This window comes from Boleophthalmus pectinirostris, unplaced genomic scaffold (assembly GCF_026225935.1).
Source record: "Boleophthalmus pectinirostris isolate CB_2022bp ecotype Guang Dong unplaced genomic scaffold, ASM2622593v1 HiC_scaffold_5, whole genome shotgun sequence".
NCBI lineage: Eukaryota > Metazoa > Chordata > Actinopteri > Gobiiformes > Gobiidae > Boleophthalmus > Boleophthalmus pectinirostris.
This window is the reverse complement of record NW_026571404.1, coordinates 33,259,779-33,278,961: the sequence shown is the minus strand read 5'-3', so window position 1 is coordinate 33,278,961 and position 19,183 is coordinate 33,259,779. Positions and strand designations below refer to the sequence as shown.

The 19,183-nt window shown below is 39.6% G+C and overlaps 1 protein-coding gene across 1 annotated transcript in view; it reads left to right on the top strand.

Moving 5' to 3' along the window:
• The first annotated feature begins 253 nt into the window (after positions 1-253).
• Positions 254-19,183, top strand: part of stox1 (storkhead box 1) — a 42,735-nt gene continuing 23,805 nt past the window's right edge. Inside the window, exon 1 of the mRNA XM_020929361.2 lies at positions 254-709. Coding sequence (XP_020785020.1) covers positions 388-709 — 322 coding nt within the window. The 5' untranslated portion in view covers positions 254-387. The remainder of the gene's footprint in view (positions 710-19,183) is intronic.

The following is a 19,183-nucleotide window of genomic DNA, read 5'->3' as shown; positions in this document are numbered from 1 at the left end:
AGAAATAAATGCAGTCATGTTGTTCTTTCCTGAGGCTACGTTATGCAAATTGTGTAAACAAGTCAATAGCAGTTTAAATCCCTAAGTTTGCCATGTGTTTTCTTGCTAGCACCTGTGCGTCAAGTTGTTCGAATATTAGAGAGGGGGGAGGCTCCACCTGTGTGTCCCGGGGCAGAGCTCCTCCTCCCGGCCCCTTCACTTCACGGTTTCCCTGGAGCCACCACAGCACAAACCAGTCTGGCGCTTCGAGACCGCAGTTTGCGCACACTCTCGCTGCAGGAATGAGCGCTTCGATACGGCTTTGTTGTGGATTTACTGAACGAAAAGCAATGTTTTAAAGAGTGATCTGTTGTTTTAAAGTGAGAATCTGTCGGTAGAGTTTCCAAGATGACTCTCCCGCCGCGGTTTATCCAGCTGTCCTCCGCGTCCCTCGCTGTGGTCTTAGCCCGGGACGAGGAGAGCTCCCACCTCGGCACCGAAGTCAGCGCCAACACCGGGCAGGAGATATTCGCGGAGTTCAAAGCGCAGAATTCCCGCAGTTTTTGGAATAAGAGACTGGTGAAAGCCGTGGCCGAGGTGCACTTCCAGGGATGGATGGAAAACCTGGTGTTGTTCATTCAGGGCAACGCCAATAACCTGGAGGTGGTGAGGGAAGCGTGGATGCGCCGCGCTCTGAGGTCTCCAAAGGGGTTCGTTATCAAAGCTGTGGGTAAGTTACGCTGTGTGGAAGTGGGTGCGTGGTGGACAGAAGCGGCTTTTGAGGAGAATGTTAATGATGTGTGAAAAGGGAACAGCCACTACTTGTGACCATAACAAGAAAACAAGAGTAGATTTGTGCCAATGGGAAGTGGTATAGTTGTAATAACACAGCCACTCACTAACCACAGTGGCAAACATGCTCCAAAAGTTACAAGCCACAAGAGAAGGAAAACAAAACATAAAAATATAATATTTACAAACGGACATAATTTGGAAATATATACTTAAAGGGCCCACTGTTTTCTTAATTATGTTCTAATGTTGTTTTCTCAGCACAAACAACTTGGACTTGTTTTTTGTTTCATTCACACATGTTTAACACACAAGCCTTGCATTTAGACTGAACACTTTTCTCAAACAAAAACATTCTGTTCCACCTTGTGATGTCATGTAGTAATACAGGTTGTGCTCCACTGTGTTTTTTAAAATCCACACACTTTCACTAGAATCATTTGGATCATTTTAGACACTGAATCGCCAATCTCTACTGAACAAAAGGTAAAAGGTAATTGTTGATGAAGCTACTACTACATGACATCACAAGATATAAGAGAGCATTTTGAGCTTTGGAGGGGTAGACAGACTAATACTAAAGTGTTACTCATGTGTGAATGAAACAAAACACAGCTCTGGGTATGTTTTTGATGGAGAAACAACATTCTAAAATGGCTTAAATCTCTCAAGAGTCAATTTTAGTATAATATAGGACCTTTAATATGACACATAACTATTGCAAGAAAAGACAAGTATAGGCATAATCTCAAAAATGTTTATCTTCCAGTAATCTTGTTGCAGATATTTATAGCCAGAGTTACACTGTCACATGAAAGCATTTCATAGATAATCTTAATTTCCACACATTAGACAAAACGTAGTCATTACTAGTGAATGTTTGATGGATGTTAAGTTTGCTTATATTAATATGAACAGGATTTTTAATGTTACTTTGCAATATATCATGAGTTAGTGCTAAAAAAAAATTCAAAATATTCTAGGTTCCAGTCACTTCAACCAACCAGAACTTATATCATCCAAATCACATTAAGAATATTTTTGTTTTATTTTTTCTAAACTCGTGCTAATGTAAAGCTCCCAAATCCTAAACTATTCGACCCCTTGTGAACACAGCACTGTTGTGTATGTTGTCTCCTTGGAAAATGTACACAAGACATGCCTCATTTGTCCACATAATCAGTGTTGCTGGTTTTCCAATACCTGCCTTTATGTGAATTCACTACCTTCCACTCTAGCTCCAAAACTGGGACAGCACCCAATTTCTCGTTAGCCATTGCTGTTATAGATTTAATGTCCAAATATTTCCTTTGGGATCAAGGCAGTCTTTCTTTTCTTCTTCGTATTTATGTTCTTTAATGTACAACTCCATTCACAAATTAGTAAAGCTGACTTTGTTATGGCAACATCTACAGACTAACTGCTCTATAAAACTGCGCTCCTCCACTCCACTTCTGTTGTCTTGTCACTCATCTGTAGTCATTTATCATTTCGTGCATGGTGCTTGAACTTGACAGAAAGTCCAATCAGGAGTCTTTGTTGCAACTCTGTGTTTAGCCAAGCTTGTTAGCAAAACATAGGTTATAATTATGCCTAATAGCTTTTTAAAGGGCCCATATTATGCTATTTTATGATCTATAATTAGTTATAATGTTCTTTCCTCATCACACAAACACACCTGGAGTTGTGTTTTGTTTCATTCACACATATTTAACACAAATCTGCATATTTAGCTCTTCCGAGTTCTTCTCTCAAACAAAAAAACACTCTGTTCCACCTTGTGATATTATGCCGTGCTATGTTTAAAGTCCATACACCTTCACTATAATCATTTGGATAATTTCAGCCCTGGAATCTCTACTGAACAAAAGGTAACTGGCAGCTGCTTAACTTGATAATTACCATGTCATGGCATCACAAGGTGAAATTGAGCATTTTATAGTTGAGAGATGTAGACAGAGAAATAGTGCAGGATTACTCAAACATGTGTGAATGAAACAAAACATAGCTCCGGGTATGATTTTGATAAAGTAACAACATTATAACATGGCTTAAAGCTCGAGAGTCAATTTAGCGTAATATAGGACCTTTAATCTTTAGAAAACTGGAAAAACACTGAGCTCCTAAAGAGAGTGATGTCATAGGCTGTACATGTGAGTGCAGCAGATGCACAAATGACATGTGTGCTGTGTGTCTCCAGACCTAATGACTGGGTTCCATAGACAAGCACTGGTCATTGGCATTTCTGGGACTTCTGGGAAAACAGACAAAACATAATAGGATTTATGGCTGTAAAGATGTTTGTAGCCAGACAGACACTGTACGCAAAGTAGGTTAGACGCCCGGGCGTGGTGCGGAGTTTGCATGTTCTTTTTTTTTTTTTTTCGGTCACAGGTATATTTTGACATTAATTCACAAACAATGATATTTCACATACACAGACCGAAAAGGTGGAGGCTGAAGCTTAAGCTTATTATGCCTACCCTTTATTCCACTTCTATTCTTCACGTGTCTTAGTGGGTTTCCTCTTGGTATTCTGGTTTCCCCAATCAACCCAAAACATGCACAGTAGGCATATCCAGCTAAGGTAGTCCTGACCGAATTTAGCTCAAGATCTGGGGATAGGTCCCTTGTGTTGAACTGTGTTAGGTGACCACTGCTTCTTACAAGTTGCCCCAGTAGCAAGTAGTAGAAGGATAGGTCAAAACATAGACTGTATAAAGTAGTGGACTAAGGGAGTGTGATGTCACCCACAGTGCTCAGCTCCAGTCAAATGAAGCTCATTCTAGCAGCAGTTATATTATAGAATTTGGAGCTAAATTTGGAGCTAAGTTCCATATTAGGAACAGTAGGTTAATATGAACATTTTAAGACCAAAATGACAAAGCTTAGTGCAGCAGTTACAGAGAGAAGGGTGACAATATTCCTATTCCTAGCAGGCTGACGGCTAGCAGGTTATCTATGTCAATTTATATAGAGAGTCTGTGGTCAAATGCAGAGAAGACAAACGTCTAGCCTAATCTAGTTAAGTTCTAAATGTTTTCCTTTGACATATACAGTATTTCATGATGGACAGCAAATATTATTATTTACTGATTTATTGTAATCCTATAGTATTCTCTATCAGGGTAATAACCGCTTCTATATAGCTGAGATTTTATCTATTATTATTTATTTTTCTATTTTATTTTGACTTGTACATTTACATTTATATAATTATGCCTTATTTGACACCTAGCCAGGCTGGTGCCACCTAGTGCCTCTGCTCAATTTAATTTCTCTCCAGCGACTAGGTCAGGAATCAGAATATACTAGATGATTTGCAAGAACCCTGGAAATTGTAGACTGCACACTGGCCTGTCAGTGAAGAGCTGTGAAGCCATAACATCAAACTCAAGCGCCTGTCTGGGTCCCTTTTGTGGTACAGCACAACAGTAAACAAAGTGATCGAGATGGATGTAGATAAAGACATACATTCTGTGTTGGCAACAATTCCCGAGATCGAGGATTTAAAGCCAGAACAAAGAGAATGTTTAGTGAATTTTTTCAAGGAGGAAGACGTTATTGCACTTCTTCCTGGCAATAGCAGTGATTGGTTAATTTAAGAAAGTATCTGCCTACTGTCGAGTGAACGAATCCTAATGCTGCGGTTTCCATGAAGTGAAAGTGGCTGATGAATCAGGCTATTTGACACCAGTCTCTTGCTATCTTTTTGCTACTTATTTAGAATGTATTATTGCCATTTATATTTTTTACTCTTTGTTATATTATATTGTGATGTGTGAGCTACTGTGTCCAAATAATTTCCCTTGTGGATCAATAAAGTCTGACTAAGTCTAATGGTGGCACAGTGTTCACCCATTAACCAATTAAAATGTACAGAGTTGCATTATTGTCACTCAAAATGCCTACTGCAGACACATAATCATATGTAACTGTTTGGGTTTAGAAAAACATCCATCTTAAAATTTGCAAAAGCACTTATCTCCTTTGTTTACTTAAAAAACTAAGAATAATCGGCAAAGCTCAAAGACGTACATGAAAACGTTATCTCAAGTTGTTTTCATTTTTGCTAAGAATTTGGGGCTGCACTTTGTTATCTTACGTCAAGAGACTCACTTTTCATATTCGAGACAAGCTCCCATCCTTTTATTTTACACCCAAGGAGGAGTTACAAGCGATACCCTCTCTGATAAACCTTACACGCCTTAATGCTAATCTGGACAAGCATACCCAGCTAATCAAACGGTCTTGATTTCTGTGTCTGCCGTGCGTCTAACCTGCTGATTAGAGGAGCTGAGCAGTGCCAGGTCGAGCGCAGACAGGGAGTGGAGGAATGCAGGGGACCACACAGACGTGCAGACAGGGAGACAGGGTGCAGAGGAGGGGGAGGGTGCAGAGGAGGAAGGGGTGGGTGGTGCAGAGGAGGAGGGCTCATTGGCGTCCCGCTGTGAGATCGCTTCTCCAGCTGAGCGCCGACAAACAAGCACCATATGGGTCGACCTGCCGACACAAGATCAGGGTATTGAGTTAATTACAGTGTCTTTGTACAGCTAATGCCCCCTTTTAAATAGTGTACACATATGAAGGGAAGAGCTGCGATGAAAACAGTATTGGTGATAAGTTGCATGAATGGATGAAGACAAAATCAAGTTCATCAAGTTCTGTGATTTGTAATAGCTGTAATAACAAATGTGCTCCTACTTGTTAAAATTATGATAAAACTTTGAATGCCACTGGCTGCCATATGCTTGAGACGCTTAAGACACTTAGTATCATTCAAAGCACTTTTGTTTTTATTGAAAATTGGTTTTAGTTATAGGATCTGACACCCAAAGTGAGGACCTCATTTGTAGGATGACCAAATTTTCAAAATCAAACTGGGACACCCCTGGTTTGGGGTGACTGGTAATAATAAAATTGTGAAATGAGTGCAAAATTAAGGAAAATTGTTATACAGAGACAAAGACCATTCAGTCAATGTAGTCACATTTTGTTTGTGTTGGTCTTTTTTAAGCAGCTTTTCTGTATTTTACCTAAACATAAAACTATTTAAGCCTCTCTTTACTGTTGGCAGATATCAGATTGGTCAAAAATAGGGACATTTCTCATATAAAACTGGGACAAATCACTGGTTTTGGATATATCTGCTGAGACAGGGGACATAGGGACGTCTGGTCACCCTACTCATTTGGCTTTCTGACTGTAATTGGCTGGTAATTGGCTTCAGAAACACAACACAAAATACAAAGTACACAACTTTGACACATAGACTGTATATAAGCCAATAAATTGATATAGTTAACAAGCTAGTTGCTAGATTCCAAATAGAAAGTGAGCATGGGCACGCTTCAAACTCCACATTTTGGTCTTAAAATGTTCATATTAACCCACTTTACATAACCTTGGTGTTTTTATTTTGCTATTTTGCCAATGAATCGATTCATATTCCTAATATTTAATTCAGCTTCAAATTCACTCCTATAACTCCCAGCCTCAGTGAGCTTCATTTGACTGGAGCCAGAGCTATGGGTGACATATAGTGAAATCAGAAAAAAACAGATTATTAGTGGCCATAACACAGTAGCATGAGTTTAACTTCACGCCCCATTCTCGTACACCTCAAAGTGCCAACATCTCACCTCCTCCCTCTGCCCGTTATCCTGTGCCCCACACCGGAGCTATTTGTATGGAAATCAGCCCCGGCAGCTCGTCACCATGCTTTACGCCTCTTCTCGCGCCGCCGTGAATCACCACACGCTAGCTGTCGTCCACACCGCTATTCTGTTAGCTCTGCGGATTAATGTCCTTTTGGTTTCACGGCTAGCGAGGGACAGAGCCAAAGACACTGCCAAGATTGATACCAGGAATTGGACATTGCGGCCTTGACATTGTCTTGCTGTAAATATGCCACAAATATGAGGAGTTACGGTGCGCGTAGTGAATTTTAAGCAGGCGTATTTCCTTCACTGGGTCATAACAAGGTGGAGACGTGACTTTGTCCAATTGAAGAGGCTTTAACTGGATCAAAGTCAAGTCACGATTCTGCCATGTTCTGACACGAGAATTTAAATTATCTTGAGTATTCCTTCTCAAGGCTGTATGATGTAAATGGTTGAAATAGTTCTGGGAGTGGATGGTTGTAAGAAAGTGAATAGAAATGTGCCACTGAACCCTTTGAAATGATGAGTTACAATTAAATTACAATTAAAGGGCTTTCTAAAGAGCAGATAACGACAAAACATGGATTAAAGGTGCAATGTGTCACTGTTCTGGTGGAGGATCTGACACTTATTTGTATTTGTATAACTGAAATACTGTTATAGCTTTGCACAGAATGCTCCATAGTATGGCATTAAAGTAATTTATCTCTTACATTGATTCAGTTACAGGTGTTTTTATTGCTTAGAAATACCATGAAAAGTATGCATTCGTACTGTGAATAGGCTCACCTCTCCACAGATCTGACCTGTTACTTGGACTGGTGGTGTCACATATTTGGCTTTATGGAGCTAGATAAATTTAATGCCATAATGTGGAATATTTTGATGTAGACATGCAGATGGCAGCTCCTCCATCAGAAAACTTGCACAATGTAACTTAAACTTACAAACACATTGGCCTTATCACAGAACCCTGAGGAACTTTTTAACTACCTAGTATTTTTTATGCATTGCAGCAGTTTTAAAGCCCATACAGTCAGTAATAGATGGATCACAGTCTAGTCCTAACTTCTTTTTTTTTTTAACTTTTACTATTTGCATGTATATTTTAAGACATAGAGAACATATTAAAACAATTTTACAATTAATTAGGTGATGGAAAAAAAGAGACATGTAGCTGATCACACCCCAATAGTTTATATTTATGTAGCCAAATGGGGCTACTACAAATCCTTGTCATTTTATTCTTAAAATATTTGTTAAATTATAATAAAATGTTGAAGGGTTAGTCTGATGGTACACGGCCATAAAAATATAAATTAGGGTAACTCATAATACCTATACCTAATAATAATATCGATTATAGGTAAGGATGATAGCAGAAGTTAGTGTGTGAGTTAGCTGAAGATTTGGTATTTTTTAATATGTCAAAAGGCAGATTAAACTCATTATTTACAAGTTTAATCTGTCTTCATATAAGTACATTGTTTCCCCATACTTTTTTCTGTACAGTTGTTTTTCCATATACTCCCTTGTGTCTTGTGAGTGCAGTTTGGGTCAGATACATAGAGATATGCAGTAGTTTTGAGAGCTTTTCCCAGGCCTCCTTTTTAGTGTCAACAGCCCTAATTTGGAGTGCTCTGCTTTGAGGATGCTGTCAGTACATTCATTCCACATAGTGCTGGGGCATTGCTCACTGACACTTAATATTTCAACAGAGGAATGTGTTATCTCCATCCCTCATGCATGTGGTTTAGTTAAAGTGAGTGTGACAGGGCCTGTGGTGTCAAAGCACTGTGATTATCAGCTCCAAACAGAACAGCAGTGAGGGCTTCTCGAGGACATAGATTGTATAAAGAAGTGGACTAAGGGAGTGTGACGTCACCCATAGCGCTCGGCTCCAGTCAAATGAAGCTCACCAAGGCAAGCGGTTATAAGAGCGAAGTTTGAGCCGTGTTCCATAGTAGGAATAGGAATTGAATTACAAACAAAATATCAAACTAGAAACACCAGGATCATGTAGAGATGGTTAATATGAGACCAAAATGACAAGGTTCACTGCAGAGGGAGTGGTGACAATTTTTTAATGTAAAGGCATTTGGAGCCAGAGTCTATGGAGCCGTAAGCACCCCCATGCTCACTTACTGTTTGGTTTTGGTTGGTTAGCTGTGTCCATACAGCCTAAGCTTGAGTAAGAGATGATGGAGGAGATGATGAGGAGAGCAGGTTAGTGTGTGCTAGTCTTTGTGGGAACCAGGCTCAGAGGACCTCAGATTGACCTCTTCATTCCAGCTCGGTGTCTGTGGGTTGTTTCTCTTCCTCCTAATCGCCTCCCGTGGGGTTACCAACTGTTTACATAGCACAGTTACTATAAGAATCCACAATGGCAGTTTGATACATGAATTTTCTACTGTAAAAATAACAGCCTGAAAGGTTTTTAAGGCTTGAGTGATAACATCTCACTTAATGAATGGACCCACATTTGAATGGCTGAATAACTGCTTATCTTCTTTGAATAATGGCGACAGTGGCGCTGTGGTGAACTTCAGTTTCTAACCAGAGACTTGCCATTTCAAACTTTGATTTATATTTCACAACACTACTCTCTAAGATAGCTGTGAATACCATAAATAAATAGTCTTGTAAATAGTAAAGTAGTGTAATCTTCACTAGAGGCCTCTCACAATATATTGCTACAGAGAAATATTGCAATAAACGATAATACTGAAACTACTTTATGCCACGGACACAAAGCAGGAAAATCCCAGTAAACCAGTTTTTTTAAATGTACAGTATCATTAAAAGGCCTGAACTGCAACAAACAGATAGCAGAATTAAACAAAAAATTTGCCACAGACGTTAGTTATTCTGCTCTCTATAGCTCAAATCTTACCCTGTTATATAAAATATTGCAAAAATCTCCCCATTTTTACAAATAAATTGTACACACGATACATATTAAGCCCCAAGATATATTGTTTCACCTTTCATATATTGAACTTTAAAGGTGCACTATGTAACTTTTCTGGTGAAGGGTCCATCTGCATTTTTGTCTCCATAACGATATGTAATTGCTTTGCTCAGAATGGCAAAAGGAGAAATTCAATTTGTCAACTGGACAAAAGTTTATTTGGTTGAAGATGTTTTACAGCTCATCCAAGCTGCTTCTTCAATTCTGGTCAGATGCTGGTGGACACTTCCTTATATCTACCTACAGGGAGCAGCTAACTACACTGAAACTAACACACCTACCTGTTTAGAGTAGTTTCATTGTAGTTAGCTCCTCCCTTCATGCAGATATAAGGAAGTGTCCACAAGTGCCTGACCAGAACTGAAGAAGCAGCTTGGATGAGCTTGAGAATTTTTCCTTTTGCCATGGATTCTACTTGGACGAGGGATTTTTCACACATTTTGCTTAGAATGTTTCACAGTATGGTATTAAAGTCAACTCCATGGAAACAAGTAGAAGATGCCACCAGACCAAGATCCTGGTCAGATGTGTGGGGATGATTGCCCGGTGACAATAGGTGTGCATGTTCTTGGAGCAATAAAAACACCCTTAACTGAATGAATGGTAGATGGATCACTTTAAAGCCGCACTGTGAAATATTTCAGACAAAGTAACACTATCTCCATGGAGACAAGCAGGTAGCAAACCCTCTACCCAATAAGTCACACAATGCACCTTTAAATCTGTATAGTAATTATTGTGACAGGCCAACTTCACTATAAAATGTCCATGGTTGACTATATATTTTGGAGACTTTCTATACAGTAACTGTGTGCATAGTGCTATATTGTAACCAGAAGCCTCACGTGGACTGTTGACCTCTGTTGCATTATTCATCACTGTCTTTGCTGGAGGCTAAGGATGGATCCACGAGCTGAAACATTTATGTGCAGTCAGGCAGTGTTGTAATGAGGTGTCCACTATCCCCTGGGACAATCACCTCTGCTCTGTCTCTGAGCTCTGGATAGGCCCCTCACTTTCACCTGGTAACAATTCTCTACCCTTATGTATGCCATACTAAAATGCATACTAGTGTTGTCACGATACTAAGATTTCAAACTTGATTTCAGTATTTAGACTTACACAAAGTTTATTGTTCCACAAGGCAAATTGTTTGAGCACAGTATCTCACACACTGCAATATATTATAATAACAAAGAGCAAAAATATAAATGGTAATAATAAATTCAAAGTAAGTAGCAAAAATAAGATACAAAGGAATAGACTTAAATACTAAGGAATAGACTCAATACTCAATACTGGTTCCGATACCATGATAATAATAATAACATTCTTTATTAGGACAATTGGATGTGATTTTCAACATTAAATCATAGTATTTTTTATTTTTTATTTTTTTACTGTGTAGCCTTATGTCTGTGTAATTCCTCAATCGTCCAAATACGTTCCAAAGTGATCCATGGGTGTATGCTAGTCTATGTGCTCTTATACTTGTTCTGATACAGCTCAAGATGATTCTAAAGCTATTGAGAAAAGGTTCATTTCCGTCCTGTGAATGTGACTTTTTAATACTGATACTAGGGCTGTCACAGTAACCACAAAAATGAATCACCGCAGTACCAAAAGGCCCACCGCAGTGCATGTTGGCCCACCGTGATCACCGCACGTGACCCGGCCCAGAGTCCTGCACGGGTCAATTTTTTGGAGACCCGCACCCACCTGCACCCGCGCAGTATAGCACCACACCCACCCGTTAACCTGTGATTATATCGAAGTTAAACCTGCACCCGCCTGGACCCGTTAACATTCCACCCATTACCTGCCTGTGCCCGTGATAAATCACACACAAATTAAAAGCATTCTAACTGAAGCATCCATCAGAATAGGCCAACGAATTTAAAAGTTATGATTTCAAGAATTACAATCACGAAATGAAAAGAAATGGATACACTTTCTTCAGTATGAATATAAATTCACAGACGCGACTCAACTGTTATCACTTCACAGGCATTATTTACTGAGCAGAAGAAACACGCCACGGACTGAAGCAAGTCTAAACCACACTAAACCAGACTAACCCTGGGCTAACCCAGGGCTAACCCAGGATTAACCCAGGACTAACCCAGGTCTGTACCAGGAGGACTAAACCAGGACTGAACTAGGAATAAAACAGCACTGAACTAGGACTAAAACAGGACTAAACCAGGACTAAACCTGGACTAAACCAGAACTGAACCAGGACTTATTGTCGGGACTGGCTCGGAGGTGCGCCCATGTAGACTGTGCTGTATCATCGCATACTACACTGTTGAGCCGCTATACCTAACCGCAGGAGAGATTCCCTAACAGCCCTAATTGATACTCCTCAAATGAGTATCTAGTTTTGAAACTAGTTTCAGTATCAATTAGTGTCTGATTTTCAATACTTTTGACAACCTTATGCATACTTTAATGGATATTGGTGGAAAAGAGGACTAATCTGGATTCTTTTGGCACAGATCCTTCATAACTGCTATGTTTAATTTAAGCGTCCATAGCATGAGGTGGTGGGGCATTCCTGGGATGCTTCATTTAGACCTGAGATCATTTCCTGAGTTTGGCCTCAAAGACTCAGTTGTCCTCTGTGCTTCTCAGTTGCGAGTGTTGTATTTTCACACAAGCGGAGTCCTCTTTCACGGAGGTGTTTTGTCAAAGTCGAAGCGCGCTAAGGGCCATAACTCTTCCAGATGTTCACTTATTCACCATGACACGTCTCACAGCGCCGCACCGGGTTTAAACGGCCCACCCCTGTCCTAACCAAGCACCTGGGGTCGAAGGTCGCGACCTCTATGCTAACTAGCCAACTTCAGGTCAGGGGAGACAGAGGGGTTCTGAGGTAGATCAGCACAGTGGCCAGGTGTCTGGTCCACGGTCACTGGGAACGTGTCCAATAAAGTCCTGATGCTATCTACAGCTCTCTCATAAACTCACAAAGACCCACTGTGACTGTGTGCCCCTGCTGATGGAGATAAGATAACAACTGGGAGAAGGAAATCAAGGATCAGATAGAATTAAAAAGTGAACTCCAATAAGAACTTGTAATTTTGGAAAGAAATGCTAGTTTTTATTACTTCAAAATGGCGTGTAGACATATGGTATAGGTATTGCAGAGAAAAAAAAGGTTGCTTAAAGAGGGGTTATTATGCTAAACTGACTTTTTGGATATTTCTACTATGTTTTATCATTCCCTGATCACAAACATGCCTCAAGAGGTTTTATATGTCATCCATGCATGTTTGAGTAATTTTGCAATATCTCCCGGGTCCTATTCGAACACTCATACTGTTAGCAGTATGATTCTGTCCAAGACTCATCTTACATCACCCATGGCCCTGTACGGCTATTTTCTATAAATATACAAAAGCATAATACAAAACGTATCTTTAGAACATTCATTTTGTCTTCTTTTAATACAAAGGTTATTCATAATACAAAACAATTCACTACAACTTCACAAACCTGATGCGCTGTGCCCCTCTTTAAATTTATTTTGTGATAAACCATGAGCCATGAGAAATTTAAATGACTACAATTCTTTTTTTGTAATTACCTTTTTTTTTTTGCTACACCAATATTTGAGTTTGCTTCAGAATAATTTAAACCCAGAAGTCTATTGAACATAATTCTTTCTGACATTAAAATTGCATTTCATCATAAGCCTTAAATTTAAACCTACCCATATCCAGGAACTTTTTGACTGAAGATTAATATTCAGAGTCGACTAGGGTTGTCAAAAGTATCAAAAATCAGATACTGATCAGTACTAAAACGAGTATCAACTGAGGGATTACACCATGGATCTATTAAAATAACTCAACAGGGTATTGCTATTTTAGAGCTGTCTTGAGTTGGATTAGTGGCCACAAGAGCAGAAAAATCCCTCCTCCGCAGAAAGGATTTTTCCCATAGAAAAGAGAAGAGGTCGGTGGGCAGGAGAGCCACCAGATGTACCTAGCATGTTTAGGGCTTGGATTACACTGCCATAAGGCCACAAGGTAATATATAAGAAAGTACCACGATTTAATGTTGAAAATGGCATTCTTGTCTAAATAAAGAGGGTCTTTTTATCTTAGTATTGGAATCGGCATTGAGGATCGGACGGGCGTATTCCTCAGTATTGAAATTAAATTTTAAATTTTACTATCGTGACAACACTAATTCAATTCTACTCAATAGACAATCTGTTTGGAAAATATGCCATGGATATTGGAATGCATTGCAACAATATTATTGCAATCCAATCATTCGGATGTGGAATAGATTTAAAAGAAGTATTATTTACTGCTTTTGACATGGCATGTGGAGGTTTTGTTGGTCTCAAAGTCGTATGGTTCTCTTTATCTATTTAATTCAATGGGCTATACTTAATACCATATAATATTAATGATGTCTTAAAGATGTCTGCTCCCAGGCACAGCTACCTATTATGATTTTCCAATTTTGTGAAAACTGCATGACGCTCTGACTCGGCAGAACATTTTTGGCAGATTCCTCTTGGCAGCTCATACTACTTACTCTAGCTTGTCAAATAAAATGTCAAAATATCCATAAATCTCTTCCTCTCGCTTGAGCTATAACAACCCAACCCCATTACATGACCCCACATTCTACAATACTGTGTCTTTTTGGGTTTTGACATTAATTGGTAAATACTTCCAGATTTTTTAAGACAATTTAGATTTGTCCTGCAAAATGGATAATTCAAGCTCGCTAATCAGATGCTAATTGATATTAAAACTAGTATCGAACTAGATACTAATTTCAGCAGTTATCGATACTACAAAGGCATATTCACAGGCCAGAAATGAACTTTTTCGAAACAGCTTTTTGGAAGACTTAGAAGATATATAAGGCCACATGGTAATATAAAAGAAAGTACTGTATTTTCCGCACTATAGGACGCTCTGGATTATAAGGCACACTGTCACTGAATGGTCTATTTTCAAACTTTTTTCACATATAAGCCGCACCGGACTATAAGGTGCATTAAACAAAACACAACAGTTAGATGGCTCAGTCGGACTTCGTTTTGGCGCGTTCACGGTGACTCTCGGCTTTGTTCAGTTGTGGCGTGTAGGGAGGGTGCTGTCTGGGACCGCTGGATTGTCGGCGTGTTCGCAGTGACTCGGTTGTTCAGTTGTGGCTACAAGTGGCACATTGCACTCGCTTTTCCGGTTCGTTCCTCCGTTCCATTCCTCATCCATGTGGAGTGATGAGTGTGGCTGCTGGTGATTTTCGCTGAGTGGTCGCTGTCTGCTCTGTGCGTATTTGCGTGCGCTGCGGGTGGTGCGGCTTTGTAATTTACTGAAGTCCTGCTGGGACACCCGAGTGGATTCGTGTATAGGGTGCTCTGGATTGTGGGGCGCGCAGTCGTTTTTTGATGGGGTTGGAGGCTTATGAATATGCCGTATGTTATCATGCTGCTACATACACCTTCACTAAAATCATTTAGATAATTCCAGCCCAATCTCTACTGAACTAAAGGTAAAAAGTAGCCATTAACTTGAAAACTACCACTACATGACATCAAAAGTTGGAACAGACAACATCAGGTATATTTTTGATTAAGTGCCAGTATTATAATATGGCTAAAAGCTCACAAGAATACATTTTGTGTAATATAGGACCTTTAATATTGAAATCAAGTTTGAAATTTTAGTAGCGTAACAACACAACACTACTGCCATTTACTACAAACCTTAAATGCCCCTCTAATCTAATGCATATGTATAAGTAGCATGCGTTTCGCTATTAACCCTACAATGGCGATCACATGTCATAGCAGCTGACCTACTTTACTCTGTCACTATCTTTGCCAGTAGCGCTTGAGTGAATTGGACCCATGCCCCTTTTTGCACAATGAAGAGTATCTAGTTTGATGAGAGTACTCTAGTATGAGTTTCAAACTCCTCTCAAATCAAATGGTTCAGACAGATCACTTACCATATCTTTAACTCAGATACTTTGACATCAGGCTGCTGTTTCTCTCTCCAGAAGGATGATGAGGGTGTTATGACAGCGTCTGAATTGCGTCCGGGCTCCTTGGAAAATATAGGGGTGTGTTTTTAGTGGGAATTATAGTGCGCAGGTATCCAGTGGTGAAGTTTTATGTAACTTGATGAGAAAGGCTTCTGCGAAACGTCAGCCCAGAGAATGCTAAAATCAAGCTGTATTTATTATTCTCTTGTGTAATATAACACCAGAATAAATCGAAAATCATTATTAACTCGGGATTGATAAGATCAGATGTACTTCCTGTCATGATCCTAATTTATCTGTAAAATAAAAGTACTTTAAAATGTTAAAGCTTAGTGGTTAGTACTCTCACCTCACAACCAGAAGATTTCATGTGTGCTTCTCACAGTTTGGAGTTTGCATGTTCTCCCTGTTTCTGAACCGGTTTTCTCTCTAGGTAATCCCCTATGGACCTAAAACGGATACAATAGGTTAAAGAGGGGTTATTTTACCTTTATGGGGTATTAAATTATTGTTACCTTTTATTGTTTTGAAAATGCGATATTTACCATGTTGAAGTTTCACTAGTTTTTGACTCTGAATCCAAAAGGATGAGCAAAGGGAAAGGTCCCTTTGCTCTCCTTTTTGCTTAACCTTAACCTACACTTTTGGGCTGAGCTTTGGCAGATTTGTAAAGCTAACCGTGAGAAACAGTGTCTGGGAGAGATCGCTACACTTCAAGCATGTTTTTGATGAGGAAAGCTCCAAAAAGCTCCAAAAAGCTTAGGATAATTCAGTGAGTATTATGCAAAATCAACTTTTTTAATCTTCCAAAAACTCCAGACCAAGATTCTCCTTCTCGCTATGTAGAATCAAGTGCAGACATCCATCACCTTTAAACTGGAGGATGTAGTTTAAAGTGCATGTAATTGCATTTCAGACCAAATTAAGTCCTCTCACTCTCATCTCACTCACACCAACTTGAGTATAGTTTCTAAAAATGATTTCTAACATTTGATATCAGACCCGACAGCCCAGACATCAACAGATTTGAATTAAACAGCAACTTGGACCCAATGGAACATGCAACCTCGTGCCCCTGTCTGTATCATTCTTTGTCTTAATTGAATTCAGTGCCGCGAATATTATCTTTCCAAACATTGGTCTATTATCTCTGTACCAAAGCCAAGGGCGTGTTCACATATGTATAAGTAAAACCCGTCCATTTAATTGTGGGTCTGTGTTGCGTCGCTATCTCTCAGCACTTAATTTGTTAGACATGTCCTCTCCAACCCGCTCCAGATTTCACATATTACAGATAGACCACTCTGCCCCCTTTATCGACCCACATATAAGCACCAGAGTCCAAGATTCAAGCCAATGTAAACAGGTTCCTCTATCCCTCAGCTTATATTGTGCTTGGGTTTCTCTCCTGGGATCTTTCTCCATTGACTCCAGGCCATTGAAACTGCTGTTAAATAAGTTTCCTGGCGGGATGTTTTCTTTCCTTTATTTAGCTGGTTTAAAGGTACGTGGGTTATTAGATTTTAATTAGAGGGGTTTTTGTGTATGAGAAGAACTAATTGCGTTATGTCATTTGGGAAAAGAAATGGTTCCTGTAACAACACCATAACACATTACAGAAACTTTATTATGAAGAAATTTAACGCAATGTTAAATGCAACTCCACAGTTCATTTTCCAAATTTTCTACTGTGATATCGTATATAAAGTCCATATGTTGCCTGGAATTAGTCCTAGAAACACTATAAAGGTCCTATATTACGGAAAATTGACTCTTGTGAGCTTAAAGCCAAGTTATAATACTGTTACCTCATCAGAAACATATATGAAGTTCTGTTTTACTTCATTCACACATTTGAGTAATCCTAATTATTAGTCTTTCTGCGTGTCCAAAGCCCAAAATGCTCTGTTCCACCTTGTGATGTCATGTAGTGGTAGTTTTTAATTTAGCTACCCTTAAACTTTGTTCAGTAGAGATTGGCAATTCCAGCACTGAAATAAAACTTAATTATTCTAGTGAAGGTGTATGGAGCATTTCCCGTATTACCACATGACATCACAAGGTAGAACAGAATATTTTCAGTTTGAGAGAAGAACACAGCCTAAATATGCAGGATTTGTGTGTTGAATTTGTTAAACGTGTGAATGAAAAAGAAAACACAACTCCTGGTATGTTTATGATGAGGAAACAACATTATACCATAAATCAGAAAACAGCGTAATATGGGCCCTTTAAGGTGTCAGCGTTGAATGGAGCTGCTCGTTTTTTCCAAATTTCAAAATCAAATCGAACCAGCAACTTTCGTGTTAGTGGGAGAAAGTCTTCACTACTCCCACTCTGAAGCTATTCGGAAATACTTACACTATTCCGAAGTTTCTGCTGTTAGCGTCTATCAGCTGACTGCCCATTAGCGTGGTGTTTGTTTGTGCTGACTGTACAAACATGTCTGCCCTCGCGGTACGACTTCCTCCTCACACTTCAGTCTGTAGCCTCTATATTTCGCCGTTCCTCTCAGGCATGGTGAGAAATGCCAGGTATTTCCCCCCCAAAACTGCACCCGTGTGGCCCATTCCCATTCACCTCCGCCACACACTGAATCAGGGCTGTCCGCAGCAGACCCACGCCCTTCTCCGGGAGTAATGGTCGTCTGTGGATCGGATGAAAAAAAAAAAAGACTTCCTTGAACTGCAGTCAGGCTGGGTGAGCAGATTGTAGTATTTGTTTTTCTAGCATTTACCAGTCCACCATTTGATCATCTGTGGTGTGTTGAAAAATTGCAGCTGAAAATGTCATGTGTCAGGGTCAAAACCTCAACCCTCAAAATCACAATAACATTTACGCTGTATTTATGGCTCAAGTTCATTCGGTTCTGACAAGCTGGTGAAAGCCAATGGACATCTTTTTACAAGTTATACAGTATGTCTGGCCAATGTTTGCAGTGTCTTTAAAATATACCATCATTTGATAATTGTTATTGCACTAGGGCTACACGTACTCAATGACAGAAAACTGAAAACTTTCTTGCGTAGAGGAATTTTGATCCCAGGTCATGTGTTACCTTTGCCAGGCTGGCGCCACCTAGTGCCTCTGCTCAATTTCATTTCTCAACTAGGTCAGGAATCAAAATACAATAGACGGTTTGCAAAAACTCCAGAAGTGCAAGTTCAGGCACCAGCCAATCAGCGAAGAGCCATACATTTAGTGTTGTCCGCGATTCAAGGATTGTCAAGGATGTTGTCAAGGATTTAAAGCCAGAATAAAGAGAATGTTTGGTGAATTTTATCAAGGGGAAAGACATTATTGCCCTTCTTTCTACGGGATTTGGGAAAAGCTTAATATAACAGTTAGCCCCATTAGTGGCTCATTACATACGTGACTGCCAAATAGCAGCGATTGGTTAAATGATAAAAAGTACCCACCTACCGCCGACCGAATGAATTCCAACGCTGTGAGGTCAGACGGTTTCTACGAAGTGAAACCGGTTGATGAATCAGGCTAGTGTTACCATGCTTTGTTTTGAAAATGGTATATTTGCCAAAAACAGTTTATTAATGGATTTAATATGTTTTGTCAGTTTTGATTTTGACACTCTTCCCTTTGCTCTCCATGCTAAGCCACTCCACCTTCAGAGCGCTATCACAACACAATTAGCGTGCATTTCGCTAATGAAACTACTGCACATCGCATCAGGTTTTTGAAGCTGTAGTGTTTTTTGTTTTTTTTAAACATGCTTTTGTATATGTATGGGAAAAAATGTCAT